The 16491-nt window shown below is 36.8% G+C and overlaps 1 protein-coding gene across 6 annotated transcripts in view; it reads left to right on the forward strand.

The window, feature by feature from the left end:
* The window catches only part of AKT3 (AKT serine/threonine kinase 3), a 148873-nt gene that overhangs the window by 111612 nt on the left and 20770 nt on the right, over window positions 1-16491 (forward strand). For 4 of the 6 annotated variants that reach the window (XM_062637333.1, XM_062637332.1, XM_062637334.1 and 1 more), the window contains exons 9-10: window positions 2791-2913; window positions 4776-4904. The exons of 1 other annotated variant lie outside the window; for it this stretch is intronic. In XM_062637333.1, coding sequence (XP_062493317.1) covers window positions 2791-2913; window positions 4776-4904 — 252 coding nt within the window. The remainder of the gene's footprint in view (window positions 1-2790; window positions 2914-4775; window positions 4905-16491) is intronic. One more of the 6 variants, XM_062637335.1, reaches the window with a different exon arrangement.

Consider the following 16491-nt stretch of genomic DNA (forward strand, 5'->3'; position numbering starts at 1 on the left):
TATGCCATCAAAAATGTTATGTGCAAAATGGCTTTCTTTGTGCCAAAGCTATTTCTATTGCAATTCCAGTGACTTTATAGCGTATATTTAATAACTGTAAATCAATAAATAGTGCAAATGTTGGTAGCTTTTTTCATATCCTTCCATCAGATTTATTTTTTTCCTTCTCTGACTTAATAAATCTAATCCTTATTCTGACAATTGTAAATAAAGCCTGGTGGCATAATTATTCCAGAATAGTGAACCAACTAAATAATTAGCTGAAAATAATGCTGTGATCTCACTGAATTAGATTTTTTTATTATAATTTTAAAATTTGCTTTAGTATCTTTATAGTGTATGAATGTATGAATTCACTTTTAACATGCATTTTTACATCTAAATATAAATTTTTTGTTCAAAACTGGTATATATGTATAGTACTGTTACTATAATAAGAAGAAAAATACTTCTGAAGAGTGACTGTTATGTCAAGTAATGTTAAAATAACCTGTCTTGGGAACCCATGGTCTCTTGCAAACAGAGAACTGTTGCTAATTGTTTCTAGCTGGTCATTTTACTTTGAAGTTAGTATTTAGAATGAATGTCAGGAATATTTTGTTAGAAAAATAAAACTTTGTTATGCTGACTTGTCAGCTTGTCAACTCTCAGATTCAAATTTGAACACTTTTTTTTTTTTAATGGAAACTAATACATCTGTTACTGACAAGTATCCTGAGGTTTTAGAATTTTCTGAGACTTTGCTGCTCAGCTACTGGATTTGTCTCTTTCATACAGAAAATTGCAATAGTCCTTTTGCATAGATATAAATATAGGGCTAACTGGAGGTTATATTATAAATTTTTGGAAAGTGCTATTTGTAGACATTAAAAAGTGATCTGAAAGTTGTCCTTTTTTGTGTTACTTTGAGTCTGTCAAAATAAGCAAAACTCTTAAAAATTATTAATATTAGCTCATTTTTTATGAAAGAGACGAGACCACTGATTGGTCACAAATGACCCACATTTTGTATTGTGCTTTACTTGGATGAAGACCTACTTAGTGGTGTTTGTTTCCTACTGAAATCTTGCAGAAATGTGTGGAAAAGACCCACAAAGTTGAGAAAATTATTTATTATTTTCTCAAATTTATATGTGAGGCACTTCATGAAGGCAGAGTTAGTCTGTAGTGGTCTTGTGTTTGCACTGGCAATTAAGAAGTCCGCAGTACAGACAGCAGGTTACTACAGGCAGGGTTGATGTTGCCACCAGGGATGGGTGCTTAAACAGGGAAATGATCAGCAGGAGCTATTGAAATACCTACAAAATAATGATCCTCCTTGTCATGCAGGTATTCCATTTTTATACAGGGCGTCTTGAGAATTCAAAAAGAAATTGAAAAGGGAATTCAGGTACAAAGAACAGAAATGAAATATGCTCTTTGAACCATACTGTAGTTTCTGTTAAGTCTTTGCTTATACGAGTATATGCTGCCAAAAGGCTCACTTTAGTGGGAACTTTAAGTCCAGAAGAAAGGAATACACATTATTTGAAATAAAATACTCAGGAAAGAAGTTGCCTTCTGTTTGTTTATAGGATTGACTTTTTAATTAGACTTTGAGAAATCCACATTCTGAAAAGAGCTGCAGAAATTCTTAACTGTTCTGTGCTGTGTCAGCAGTGTAGGTTTACTACTGGTGTAAAGTAGGATGTGGTCATGACAAATTAAGCACATTATTGTTATTTTTATTGCTGTGGGTTTCCTTGTCTCTGTTTAATTTATAGATGATCACACTTGTGTATTTCTTTTTTGTTGATTGTTAGCTGTTGTGGTAAAATGAAAACCGTTGTAACTTGAAGGGGTAAGGTAGGCAATCCATTTGGTCTTAAGCAGAATACAGAGACCTACTCACTAATCTTTGCTTGAGGACTTTCCCAGGTTTTCTTAACACAGTAAATAAAACTAGCCGTTTTAGAGAGCATTTAAATAGACAAATTCTGCTTCTCTAGGTGTTGTTCCAGGTTCTGAGGGTGACGTTTTATCCAGTAAGATGCTGACAGCCTTACAGAACTTGACCTTACACTTTTTCACTGCAGCTGAATATACTGGCAACATTTAATGACTAATATTTTACACTGAAAGACTTTAGTTGAAAAAGTATCTGCAAAGGTCTGTTACTTATAAAGTACTAAAGAAGAGACAAGCCCCACCCCTCCAACTCCCCCTAATAAATGAATACACTAAATACATAGACTTGTTTTTATAAGCTGTTGTTGTGTTGTTTTTTATAGTGTCTATGAATATTCTTACCAGCACAAATATGCTGGCTTTGTAAAATATCTGTTCTCCTGTTCAGCTGAAGTCCACAGAGGAGCTAGACTTTTGTCAGTTCAAAGGAAAGTTAATAAATTACTGGAAAACTTAAGGCAGAACCCGAATCTGGTTGTTTTAGTGATATTTCTCAGTGGCTTAAAATAAACATCTGAGAAGTGCTGGTGGGAGAAGTACAGAATGATGCTGCTGCTGCCTACTTTTTTTTTTTTCCTCTGGTAACTGAAGGTTAAATGAGTAGCAAGCAGAATGCCTTAAACAAGATTGGTATATTGATTAAAACGCTGATTTAACAGCTCGCTTTCTCCCTTTGGAAACCTGGAAAAGATAAGCCAGCTGCTGTCTAAGAGTGCTGAGTGTCCACTGAGAGTACACTATCTATCATCACAATATGGTGATGAGAGGTGTTTTATGTTTGTGTTAATTTCCCCCACTAAATCAGTAATTATTACAATCCTGTCCCTGCTGTTTACCCTGCAGCTGTTTTTCCATTTGTCGAGAGAGCGGGTGTTCTCAGAGGACCGCACACGCTTCTATGGTGCAGAAATTGTCTCTGCCCTGGACTATCTGCATTCTGGGAAGATTGTGTACCGTGATCTCAAGGTAAAAAAAAAGGAGAAAAAAGTAATCAAATTTTTGTTTTTGCAGAGACTACTGGGACAAACACAAAGTAATTATAAAGTTGCACTATTCAGAGTTAATGGGGAAAAAAATCTGTGTTCAGTTTAAAGTTCTGTTTGTGCTGAAGGAAGTCCTTTGATACAGTAATCTCTAGACGGCTGCATTACTTGCCTTTAACCTGATTAAAAACCGGAAACACCGTATCTTAGTAATAGCACTGAAGAAGGTTTAAACTTCTGATAGTTTTATTTTTATTTTATTTTTATTTTTTACTCCATTACTTATAACTTAACTTGGATTTCAACATAAATCTTAAATATAATTCTCAATGTCCCCAAACAAGAGAAATGGGGAACTGGGGCAATGTGACCACATTCTGTTTATCTCATCGAAGAGTTATGTTTGTGTATGATTTGAAAACATTTTAAACAATTAAGAAAAGTTCAATTGGAAAAGAATTTCAGTCAACTAAAAATTATTTTGTCTTTTGTATCTTGGCAAAGTTTTGTAATACTGGAATATAGTTTGTCTTCGATTTGCCTGTGTATACAGTTGTGTACCCTCTGTTGTTGCCTGAAGCTCTAAGTATTCTGTGGCACAGTATGACCACATTCTATGGAAAATAACCTCTGCTTTCAGCAGGAACATTTTCAGACTTATGTAGGAGGAACTTTTAAATTCCACAATAAGACTGTTTTATTTTTGTGCTGAGCCTTTAATTTCTTGCATGAGAAACTGTGCTTTCACATTGTACATGCATGCCTAGTGGATTTCATTCATGGACTCCTTGTAGAGAAACCAAGGAGAAGGAGGCAGTGGTAGGCAAGTTCTGCTCAGGGAGGCAGACAGAAAACGAAACGCTGGGTTTCCTCTTTGTAGCAGAATCTGTTGTAGTAACATGAAATACTGTGACATCTTGGAAAAATACTGAATTGTCTAGTCAAGGAATGATAATAAGAGGACAGGGCTATAATTGTTCTTTGTTAGTAATTTCACTGCACACCTTATAATTAGGGGGGGGGGAAGCTTTTTCTGTTGAGAAAAGTTTTTCAGAAGTATGTTTTACTTGGTTTTACTTCTATCTGTATTCATAGTACTGCTAATAGAAAGCTTTTGGAAAAACAATGTTAGGCACGCTTTTGAGATGGTCCACAGTAAACACTGCAGCAGTTTTCATTCCTGTTGTTTCGATACTTCATAATTGACTGTATTCTGTTTTCACATTTCAAAGCAAGAATGGTGTATTTCAAAAGCATGCAGAGCATGCAGAGATACGCATACACAATTCAAGGACAGTGTCCTTTGCAAGTATACGAGGAGGAGTTTACCTCAGGGTTTTGTTTTTATCAGTAGCTTGTCTGTTATTGAAAAGGTTGTGCAAGATTAAAGGATTTACGGATATATACTGTTTTGTGACAATATAGTAAGTAAAATGCATCTTGATAAATGAAGGTCATGTTACAGCAAAGGAAACCTATGTATTCTTGCCAAATGACAGCCATGACTGCAACCTTGAATTACTTGACTTTGTCTTGAGAATATGAAAAAAAAAATATTTAGCTTTTATTCTATGGAAGGTGCCTCAAACTTGTAAAACTTCAGAATGAAGGGTCGTACTTTGATTGACCTGGGATTTACTATTGTAAGCTGTATTGAATCATTAAATAAATATTTAAATTGTATAACAGTAACACCATTGAGTGCTATAAAATAAGAGATGCTGTATTTTTTTTTAAACAAATCACAAATTCTATTGCAAGCAATCTTTTTGACAAAACTGATACAATGCATCAGCCTGTCCTGTTAAAAAGTACTAAGGGATCATTTTCTTCCCCAACACGCAGTTAGAAAATCTAATGTTGGATAAAGATGGACACATAAAAATTACAGATTTTGGACTTTGCAAAGAAGGAATCACAGACGCAGCAACTATGAAAACATTCTGTGGTACTCCAGAATACCTGGCACCCGAGGTATGATTTAGAATATATTCTTGTAATACAGTATAAAATGTTTATTTTTTTCAGTCAATTTTAGACCGTGATGTTTGTATACTGAAAACTGTTCATTGTAGTAAAGAATTGACAGCCTGCCTGGTTAATACTATGCAGTTGTTACTCAGAATTGTATGTGCTACTATTCTTTGTGGTGATTGTCTATATATCAGTGCTGCACTTCTTAGTGTTTAAAAAGGCCTCTAACATGCATTTTCCTTTTCATGTTTGCCTTCGTCTGTTAAAGATTTATCTTCCAATGATTTCTTCAAAAATAATCTTCCATCTGTCTGTCACTTGGAACATATGATCCTGCTTGACTGAGCTGTATAACTAGCATTTATATAGCCTCAGTGGAGGCGAGGGGGATAGGAAAGTACTGAGTTTTCTGGGTTTTATTCGAACTTCCCAGTTGCAGAGAGAGGGAGTTGGCATTTCAGATATTTCTGCTGAAACAGTTGAGTGTATGAACCTCAAAACTGGTGGAGGTGGGCACCAAAACTTAGCTATTTCCTAGTATTAGTGGCTAATCCCAGAGTATGCCACCCCATCTTTACCATTAGCTAGCAGTTGGAGTGCCAAATGTCACGCTTATCAAGGACTGATAAAAGAAATGGATAGGATGTTGAAAACAGCTCTGGTTTGGCTACTGTAGAGTCTGTGTAGAAGCTCAAGTCACCCAAATGATAAGTGCTGACAGCTCTGCCACTGGTGCCTACTGAGAAAAAGCAAGAGAAGCACTCTCAAACTTGCGCTTTTGTCCTGTCTGTCTTCAGTCAACAGTACTAATTGCAGTGTTGGGAAATGATGTTTTGCCTCTCCCCTGGGGATGACAAGAACAACTCCTGTATTAACATGAAAGACAGCATCATTTTTTTACTTAATGCCAAGGATTCTGTGGATGCTGGATTAGCCCTTATTTCTGTTCTTGTCAGCATTCGATTGCTAATTAACATGATACACTTCTGACACTGAGATAACTTTCTTGTCAACCTAAAGGGCTTTATGAGACCCTTCAGTCCTACCATTTGTTTTAATAGTGACTCTTCAAGGGATTCCCCACCTCTTGCAGCAACTCAGCACCACCAAAAAGTCTCTACTATATATTGCCTTTGAAGAAGAACGTGCCTTAGTTTGGAGGGAAGAGGTGAGGACGTACTGGTTCAGCATAGCCCTTTACCCTCTTACTTTCAAAAGTATTGAATCCTGAGTAGTGGCAACAAGCCCCGGAACCTATTTCAACAAGCAAGTTTAGATTGCGCTTCATTTTTTATTCTGAACCTTACAATTGAGGGACATCAAGGAAGCTGGTACACATCACCTTTTGCGTACTGCTGGCTGGAAATGAAGGTTTTAGGATGGTCAGGTTTGCGAGTTTGAGAGTCTTTCAAAGTCTCTTAAAGCAAATCAAGTCTCCTCCAATTTGCACTTGGAGGAAATTGAAACTGCCAGTAATTGATTATAAATAATACGGTATGTAGAGTTAAAACCAGTTTGACTCATAGGAAGACCTTTTGATGCATTCTTTTTCTCCAACTATAAAGGAAACATCAGTATTCGTAGGAGCCACTAACTTTCTCTTCATCCATCTGGTTCAATCTTGCTTGATTCTTTCAGCAGAGAATAGAAATCTGAGCGGTCATGCTCTCACCCTGCAGGTTTGAAGTACCTAAATAATTTTGGTTGATTAAGTGTGTTCATTTCATGTTTGGTGATTGACCAGCTGCTCTAGTTATGAGACAAACTCACTTGATAGCTTCTGTCCTTTGCAGAATCCTATCCCATACATTCCAAGGAAGATTTAGTTACAGATTATTGCTGTTCTGTGTGTCAGTTTCTGACATCTCCTTTGTGTTTAGGAACACTCAGAAGCTATCTACGTTAAGGATTTCAGAACTATTCTTAGCCTCTTTTGAATTTTTTATGGCTATTTAGAAGTTGCAGATGTGCCTGTTTGGCTTAGTAGAGTGTCCACTTTTCTTGTGTTCCCCACCCATAATCTGTTCCAGCAACAAGAACGCAAGGGATGATACTGTCATCACTGGCATAGACTACAGGTGTCATTGCCAGCTCTTACTCCCTCATTGTCTCTTGTCAGCAGTCTTGAAAACATTCTCAAAGAATGCAAATATCCCATTCAGTTGCTTTCATCGGCTTCTCCGTCTCTCACTTTGGAAACATGTAAGCTCTCTTCCACTGGACTTGGCAAGGGGTCATTTGGGATTTTAGACACTTACCACAGGTTACTTGATCCAGTTTGCCTTTTTGTTTTCTAGAAGTCCTTCTCATCCCATTATGAGTATTTTTTGAAACCCAGGCTGTACAGGTCTGTCTTGAAGGAAATGACTCTTCATTAATCCTGGGAACCATGGAACTAACTTCCTTTTACCTGAGATGTGAAGGGTTTAAGGCAAACTAGACAGGTTACTGATATGGTATAAGATGACTCAACACCTTTATCCACACATTCTTATGTAAAAGGGTGAAGTTAGCGGTACACAGACACCGTTGCAAAAAATAAACTTCCTTCGTACTCTCTGCTACTACAATAGTGTTTTATCAGTGCATTGACTAGATAGTTGCTTACCTAGACAATTATATCTGTTCTTATACCTGAGACAGCTGACTCATAAAGGGACCATCAAGAGACTGTGTCCTCCAGTCTATTCATGTGCATGCATCAGAAAATGAATATACAAAAATGACTTCTCGTTGCAGTTCAGGGCATAGAAATCATTACCAGAGGCCAAAGACTTACTACCTTTTGACGAATGCAGGTCATGAGAACCTCATGTTACAGCTGGACTTTTAATTCTGTTACCACATTGAATTCCTGCTTGTTTATCCCAAGTCAAATGGCAGCATATACTCATTGTTTGGTTATGGTAAGTGTAAAGGCAGATACCTTTTAGCCTTCCTTTAAAAAACAAAGTATTCTCCACCTATGTGGAGAATTTAATTCAGCATCTATCCTTTCAGTAATACCCTTGCTCCTCCTCTTTCATCGAGGTCAGTTGTTATGAGTGCATCCCTTCTGCAGGCCTTTTGATTCACTTTCCCCAAGTATACTTACTGGCTGGTGGTAGAGGATACTAGGACAGTGTACTGTGTAACACATAGGGGTAGTCTGAGGCTGCAGTCTACCAGCCAGGAAGCAGTTGACCCAGGAACCTTGCACTGGCAGAAATCTATACTGAGCCTGAGAACTGACTTAATCCTTTCTTTTGGTGTTAATTCAGTGTTACAGACTCAGTGCCAGACTTGAGCTTGGTTCTTCAAATGCTTTTTGGACTGTTGTTTGAGACATAAGAGTCCTGCTTGGTATTACATCTTTTTGTAAAAATTGTATTGCAGTTGCTTCCAACAAGAAAACAGGGAAGTAGCTAAGCCAGGGTAAGGTGGATTTCCTCTGTGCATGACATTTTTAAGGTGAAGGTGTCCTTGTGGATCCATACAGAATTATTTCCCAAGGTGATTACAGGATTATTCTTAATCAGAAAATAAGTTTTCCTGTTGCTGCATTTTCCCCAGAAAACCTTATGTTGCTGATATCAGTGTAGTCCTTCCCACCCACTGTTTAAAAGGCTCTTTCAGCTCACATTGATAGGGCCTGACTTTTCATACAGGACCTAAGACTGGCTGTCCTAGTTTATGCCGAAACTATCACTTAACAATATGTGACAATAAGTAAGACCACAGCAGCCTTTGTCCATAGGCATGAAAAGACTTGCATGTCTTACAAATAATTTTAAAGTGAGACCAGCAGAGATGAAGGAAATACTAAGATCAGTTACACAAGCTTGTTTGTCCAGTATGTTTTTTTGGTGATCTTTCTTTCTGAAATGGGAGTGAGAGATATCACCTATAATCAGTTATTTCCTTGAGTTTTACCTCAGAGAAATGAAAGGTAAAAACTCTTCTGTCAAGAGGCAACTGTTGGCTTTCCTCACTTTTCACTTAATTTCTTCCTTACAACTTTTCTTTTTGGGAAGGATACGGCTTTGATACAGAGGTGATCCAAAATCTAGAACTTGGCCACTGAAGTTCAGTGGCTAAATTTCAGCAAGGGTAAGCATAGTACCCTGTACTGTGGGCATGGTTATAGCAAGAAAAAGCACTTTTCTCCCATTTACAGGATTTGAAGTTGAATTTTCTAAGAATGATGTGGCATATACGGATTATAAAAAGTTAGTTATAGTAGAAGCAGAAAAAATGTTTTGTCACTGGTGCAACTATACATTTATTTCATTCTTTTAACATACTGGATCAGGATATTTGCCAGGGGCAGCATGGTAAATTTTTGGACTGAGAATATGATGATCTGCCACATAGCTGGTCTGATACAAGTTGAAACTAAGTGATACACAGACAGAGAGGGAACCACTGACATACAGTGAGACAGGCTAGCATGGAAATCGAAGTTTTCAGGTTTTGCAGGCACATATACACGTCTCATAGCAAAGCAGTGTTTCAAACAGGGATTTTAATGCAGATAGAAGCTGCAATGTGAATTTTGCAGAAGAGCTCATTCAGTTGTAGGGAAAAGCATGAAAGTGCTTGTTTGCAAAGAACTTGATGAAAACAGCCAACATCATGGATAAACTGAGGCAGGCCAATTGAGAGAGATTAGCCAAGCCTTGGATGTAAAAAGAGCAGCATGTTATACTACAGAGAAAACGAAGTTTCAAAAAGAATTTGAGTAAAATAGGAAGATAGCAAGGGAGGTGAACAGGAGATAAACTTGTGAAATGAATCTAATTATCTCAAAGGTAGATTGAGATAGCCCAGAAGACACAGTTTAGAGATGTGATGGTTTTTCTTACGGGGAAAAAAGTGATTGTAGTCAGGAAACAGAGTTTGAACTAAAAAAAAAAAAATAAAAATACTTTTTTTTTGTCTTTATTTTCTTTTAGTAGAAACTAATAGAATGTTTTGCAGAGAGACACAAAAGGCAGGAGAAACTGATGAGCAACTTAAGAGGAGCTTGCTAGAGAGCTGTTTGGTTAGGAATATAGAGGAACTGAAGGCCAGAATAATTTTTGTCTTAGCTTATACACTTTCCTTTTTATCTTCTTTTCCTTAAAATTTCATTTGGACTTAAAGATAATTGAGGCATCTAAGTAATGTGCTTTTTGAAAGTCTGTGCAACTTTTATATAAATAGTAGGTGTGTGTCATTATTTTCCACCTCTAGAAGTACTGGATAGAAAAGGTAAATAGGGGAAAAGGGAATCTGTGGAAAGTGGCACAAAGTAAGGAAAAGCAGCTGTTAAGATGTTGCCAGATGGAATGTGCATTCACAAGGCTTTGACTGGTATGAACATCTAAGAGTTGGAACAATACTATAAAGAAAGACAGTGGAAGAGAAGCTTTGTTAGGCTAGGTCTTCCATCATGCTCTGGAGAGCCAAGTTCTCACTCATATTTGGTTACCTGTGGTGAGCATCAATGGAAATTGATTGTCAGTGGCTTTTGGGGTTTATTTAGGAGAATGGGCAGTTCCTGTTGTTATTTGCTGTTTTTTTTTATTTTCTTCACTTCTGTTTCTTTTCTTCTAGAAAAAGGATAATGCGACATGCCACCAAATTGTCTGTGTTGATTCATGTACCCTTGTAATTATGAGTCCTTTATTCCTTGTCCTGTGAAACAAGGAATAGGGAAGACACAGGCTGTGACTGTCCAGAAGTAGGCTGCTTGTACCATCTTATCCTGTGCCTCAGGCAACATTGTGCAGACAGACTCAGTCAAGATGGATGTGTGAATTCGTGTGGATGTATTTCTGGGTTTTGTTCCTCTCTTTGAATATAATCTTCTTAGTGCTTAGCTAATTATGTAGTCTCAGTTTTACTGTTGAGTTAGAGTACCTGATCAACTTTCCAACTGTAAAACAGTTTGAAAATCAAATGGAGCTTACATGCAAGACCCAACAAAATTAGAAGTGTTAAGTACGTTTTGGCAGTTCACTTTTATTATGCCCAGTCCTCAAATGTACCAGCAGACAATCATCTGAATGTTAGTTATTTTTCACATGCTTATGTGATCACACAAAAAGTACATGCTAAAAAGAAGCAGATGGTGACAGATGGGGAAGGTTGAATAAGGTGGTTTTGGAAACCTAGAAAAATGCACTTCTGTAATAGTGTAAAAATAAAAATTCTTTGATCGCCAAGTTAGAATGAACAAAATAGAGTGCCCCCCCCCCCCCAAACAAACCCTCAACAAACCTACCCCACCCCAAAAAACTTTATGTTAAAAAGAAATGGAACCTATGAGTGTTCAATGTATATTTAGGAAAGTACGTTATGAAGTGTTGCTTTGTCCAAGGATAGAACATTACTTTTTATCAGTCAGAGACTTAGAAAGGTGGTAATTGTATTCTTTCTTCCTTTTAAAATGATGCATTCAAATCATTGTGTTCCATGCTCAAAGAATGCTGTCTAAAGGGTCACTCTTTAATGTCACATATTGGTAATGTTGCAGGTTGTGATAATATTTTTCTTCTGATGTCACAAGAAAGATTTTAACCTTCTGATTATAATGGTAAAAAAAAATAAGTATGTGTGATGGGTATACCCGTATGACTAGAAGTAATGTGTAACAGGCAGCGTTACCTCTTTGTCATATGAGTAAATGTAAAGCTGAGTAAGTAGAGAAGGTGTAATCAGCAAAAAAATATCTTTTATGTGTGAACCATCACACCAAAGGACCTACCGTGTGGATAGAATTTTTGCTTATTCCTTTACATTAGTTTAATGGAGTCTAATCGTTCATATCTATTTATATAAACAAAAACGGATTCCTTAAAAAAATTTTCAGTGGTGAGATCTATTTTATTCCATAAAATAGAAAGTATCTCATATGATGAATATTTAATTGCTAAGTCCTCTAGCAACACTGATACCGTAATTATTTTTTCTTTTTATATTTGAGTGGCTTTACCTATAGTATGAGACAGTACCTACAGTATGAGGTGAGGCAGAATGCTTTGCTTTTGGTTGCTGGCTTTTGCTTAAAACCAAAGAGCTCCAGGCTCTGATAACTTGTACTAATTTTCTTGAAAGTATAGTTAGCGTACTCAGTATCCAGACACTGTATTTATGTTGTGCTTTGCTTAACTTATTTTCTTTTGGCTTCAAAAGGATAGTTCAAGTTTATTTACTCTGTGTTTACCTAGATGCTTCGTACATAATCTGATTCTTAACAGAGGCACAATAGAATGTATTTTACCTGTGGAAGTGTGGTTTAGTGTTGGCGTGTTCTCTTGAACAGCTGTCTGTTCTGTATTTGGCTACATTTTATTTCTGGGTGAGGACCAGCGAGGGGTGTGAAGAGGAGTAGCTTCTATGTCCGAAAATATTTTCCCATCTGATTTATGGGATATTCACAATATGGAATTTTCTCTTTACAAATATAAAATCTATTTATTATTTTATTAGCATTAAAAGGAAATGGAAATTCAAAAGTTGTTTTATCCTGTAATGCTAACACCTCATGAAAATTTAAATGTGGCCTTTTTTCCGTTTTGTTATCACCTTGTATATTTTAGTGTACCATGTTGTGTCATCTTAGCTCCTAAGTCATCAAAAATGCTGGTGATTTGAATTTGGGCATGTTTGTCAGCTTGGCATTGCCAGTGGGCCCCTGAGATGAATGTGATGGAATGTGGACAAGGCAGGGTATCCAGAGCAGAACATCATTTATTGGCAATAACCAATATCAAGATCAAAAGATGGGAGCACTTATGGGGGATGAAAACATGGCTCAGTTACACATACGGAAGGGTTGCTGCAACAATAGATAAATTAACACAAGAGTTAGACTTTCTCCTGAAGCCACATAACCAATAAGGTAATAAGAATTAGAATTTTCATGCAATCTGGTTAATCTTACCAGACACAAAAACTAGTTGTCCACAAGCAGTATCAGACTTCTCAAGGGGAAAGATGTAACAAATATGCAAAAATAATACAACAAACAAAAGACTAAAAAACAGATTAGCTCCACACTGCCTGTCAATAAACTGTGCTATGCAAGCCAGAGCTTTAAAGCAGAGAGCAATTTTCTAATAAACCCCACTGGGTTTTTTTTTTTGTAAAACAAATGTAAGTATGACAGTTCTTACAAAGAATGTCTTGATAACATGCTTGCAGCTTTTTTTCATTAATTTTCATTTAATCAATGCAAACATTATTTCCATCTCAGCAAAAGGCTTTAGTTTTTCCAAAAGAAATGAAGCATAAATAAAAGCTGAACAAATGCTGTTTAACATCAGTAAGAATTCAAAATCATTTCAGGAAGAACGAGCAGCCAGAAAGAAATACCACAGTATTATCATTATTTATTACTTCTTACACATCTTACATCTTATGGCAGTGTACATTCTAGAGACTACTGCAGTGATAATTAATACAGATATGAACAGCTCTGCCATTTTTCTTCCAGTAGTAGAGTGGTAGAGTTATGAGAGGTAAGTGCCATCTTTCTGTAGATGGAAACCATCATTTTCTTTTACTTGCTGCCTTCTATGAAAGGTGTCTGCTTATTCTAGAACAGAGTTATTTTCGCTTTCTGGGCTTTGGTTTGGTTTTATCCATTGAATAGGTTGTATTTTTGAGGTGTCTTTTTAATATGTGTTTATTTTCTTGGTCTTTTGGTTCGGTTTGTTTGTTTTTGATGGGTTTTTCTTGTTGGTTTTGGTGGTTTTGCTGTTGATGGGGTTATCTGTTTGTTTGTTGGTTGGTTTGTTTTTTTTTCTTTGTTTTGGTCACCAGGGTTGCCATCGATTGCACTCATTGGTTAGAATACCTTTTTCATTTGCAATAGCTTGGATTTCTGGTTTGGGTTTTTTTTGTTTGTTTGTTTTGTTTGGGTCTTTTTGCGTTTTTAATGTTTCAAATTCTGCTGAAGTCAGAGTCCGATGTAGGAGGTTACATACCTTAATTAGTACTGCACACTCTTTACTCTAGGAGGCTTTTTATACAAGAATGTTCCCTTTGTGGTGCAGCACAACATGTGCCAGTTTGCCTTTTTCTTTTTTTTTTTTTTAAGGTTGCATAACAAAAAGCTGGGTAAGATGGGGGACATCTCTAGTACGAAATTATATTAGGAAGATGGTCTGCATTGAGACCAGAGGTAAACCAGAGGTATAAGCCAGATAGAAAATGGAGAAAAAATACCACACAAATTAGAGCAGTAATAGAAAACTTTCTTCCTTGACTTAATTCTTAGGTATCCATTTCCCAGGCTATCTGTAACCTTAATGTTTTGTATTTTCAGCTCTGCATAATAAAAGCAATGAGTATTTATTCAAGTCTTTTTTTTACCATTGTTGAAGCAATACTTTCACCGCTCATACCAATTATACCAGTTCATACCAGTTACAGTTGTAGTAACTAAACTTGTATAATACTTGGCAAACATACCTTTTTGCAGGAAGCGTTTTCAGACATTTGGATAAAAATCTGTTTCTATAAAGAAATATGTATTTCCTTGGTTCATTAGTGTTAATTATAAACGTTCTCGTAGTTGTTATCACAATGATGGAAAGTTCTAGCAAGTATACTTTTCAACTTTTGTTGAATAATAATATGGGTGACTATTTGTTAGCAAACCAACAACTGTAGCAATAAAAATGCGTGAAGGGTTACCAGGAATGCCTAAGGAACATAGATTCCACCTGAGCTGTAAGGTTAATTGAAAACAGCTTTTTCCCCTTAAATTAACAGTACATTGGTGTATCCAATTTCTCAGTTTTCTTTCACAACATAGGTGTGCAGACAGTTTGTTTAGATGTTTCAATATTTTTCCATCTGTTCTGTCAAAATTATTGATTGAGCAACAAGCTACTTGTAATGTCCTATCAGAAAGTCTACATCTAACATTATTAAGAGAAACCATAATTAGGTAAAAAATGTTTTCCCAATAAGTTGCCTAGTTATCTAAAACAAGGTATGGAACCAGTGTTTTGATACTGTTCTTTTGAAGATAAGATGGAATGCTGACAACCCTTTGTAGAAGTTTGACAGTGAATTTTATGAAGCCTTTCATGCTCAAGGGTATTGCTGTATTTGTCTGTGCAGACTCCAGAAGTTACAGCAACTAACCACCTTTTAGAGGTCTGTGGGAAGTACCTTTCTCGGTTGTGTGAACTTCTTCCGTGTGACCAAACATCTTCCAGAGGCTGCTGATCACAGGCTTCACCTGTTACACTGCTGGCTAACCTCTTAAACCTCTTATTTTCACAGGATCTTGTAAAAGCTTGCATGGACAGGGTGCTGGGCCATCTAGTCTAGGTCATGCTTTGCCAAGAAAGGTTGGACCAGATGATCCTTGAGGTCCCTTCCAACCTGATTCTGTGTGCTTGTATCAACTTCTCTTTGGCTGGCTCATTTATTTGCATGCTTCATAAGTCTGCCTCAAGCCCTTGTAAGTAAGAGTTTGCAAGTGTGTCTCAGGCTGCTGCCTCTCAAACAACTTTAGCGCTAGTGAAGTAGTGGAGGAAGTCTTTTTAATGGATTTTTGTTTTCTAGGAAGGAGCAGACTTCCAGCGGTACTGATGATTTTTATCAATATTTTTAAGTCCAAGACATTGGAATTTTCAGCAGTGGGGAGTAGCATTAGAAGGTTGCTTTTTTTTTTGGTCAATAAATGCAAATACAAGGGTATTTTTCTGATCTATAGTTACTTGTTAGCAAAATGAATTGTTACATGTGAGGGGTAAATTGAACTTCATTGCTGAGATCTTAGCAGCTCTGCAGTGTGTGTGTATTATCTAGTTGTATGAAAGGCAAAGTTCAGGCTGTGAACTGAATATGTAGGGCCTGATGGTATTTGCTCTGTGTGTGAAGTACTGTCCCGTCATATACATGGTCATTGCCGGTGATATTCCTCAGAAACCTCAAAGTGTGCAGGCAGTGGAGTCATTAGGGAATACTTTTTTTATCCTTGCTAGAGCTGGCTATTTTATGCTGTCTCAGTAAACTGAATAAAGTTGAGTTGCCTTTTGACCACAATATAAATGAAAGTTTTAAGGTAAATAAATAGTTTTCCCACAGCTGAAACTAATGTCTAACACCTATAAACATCCACAAAAACACTGAAATACCTGCATATGCCTGTAAGCAGATGCCTGTTACATAGTTTTGTTAAGGTAAGGGAAGATGTGGTAAGGGAAAAGAACCAAGAGTGTGAGTTAGGCTGATACTGCCTCTGAAAGAACCAGTTCTTGCACTAGAGCCCTAAACCCAAATGGGGTAAGATTCCCTCAAGTAATAAAAATTATGGTTATCTTTTGAATTTTATTTCCCATATACTATGGTATCATCCAGACTGAACTGCAGTCAGCTCACCTCCTGCTTTACTCAGCACTTGAAAGACACTTGGGTACAGTGATGATGTGAGGTGTAAAACAGGGATGAGTGATGTTATCCACGCACTGATGTCACATCATGCTGGAGCTCTCATGTCCTAAAACCTCACGTAGATCTTGACGAGGTGCCTTGGGATTTTGGAACCCCAGGTGTGTGAAGCAGATGAAGAAAGAAGTCATATATCTGAATGACGTGACTA

The sequence above is a fragment of the Pezoporus occidentalis genome, unplaced genomic scaffold (genome assembly GCF_034315485.1).
Source record: "Pezoporus occidentalis ecotype Australia unplaced genomic scaffold, CSIRO_AGI_Poc_V1 ctg52, whole genome shotgun sequence".
NCBI lineage: Eukaryota > Metazoa > Chordata > Aves > Psittaciformes > Psittacidae > Pezoporus > Pezoporus occidentalis.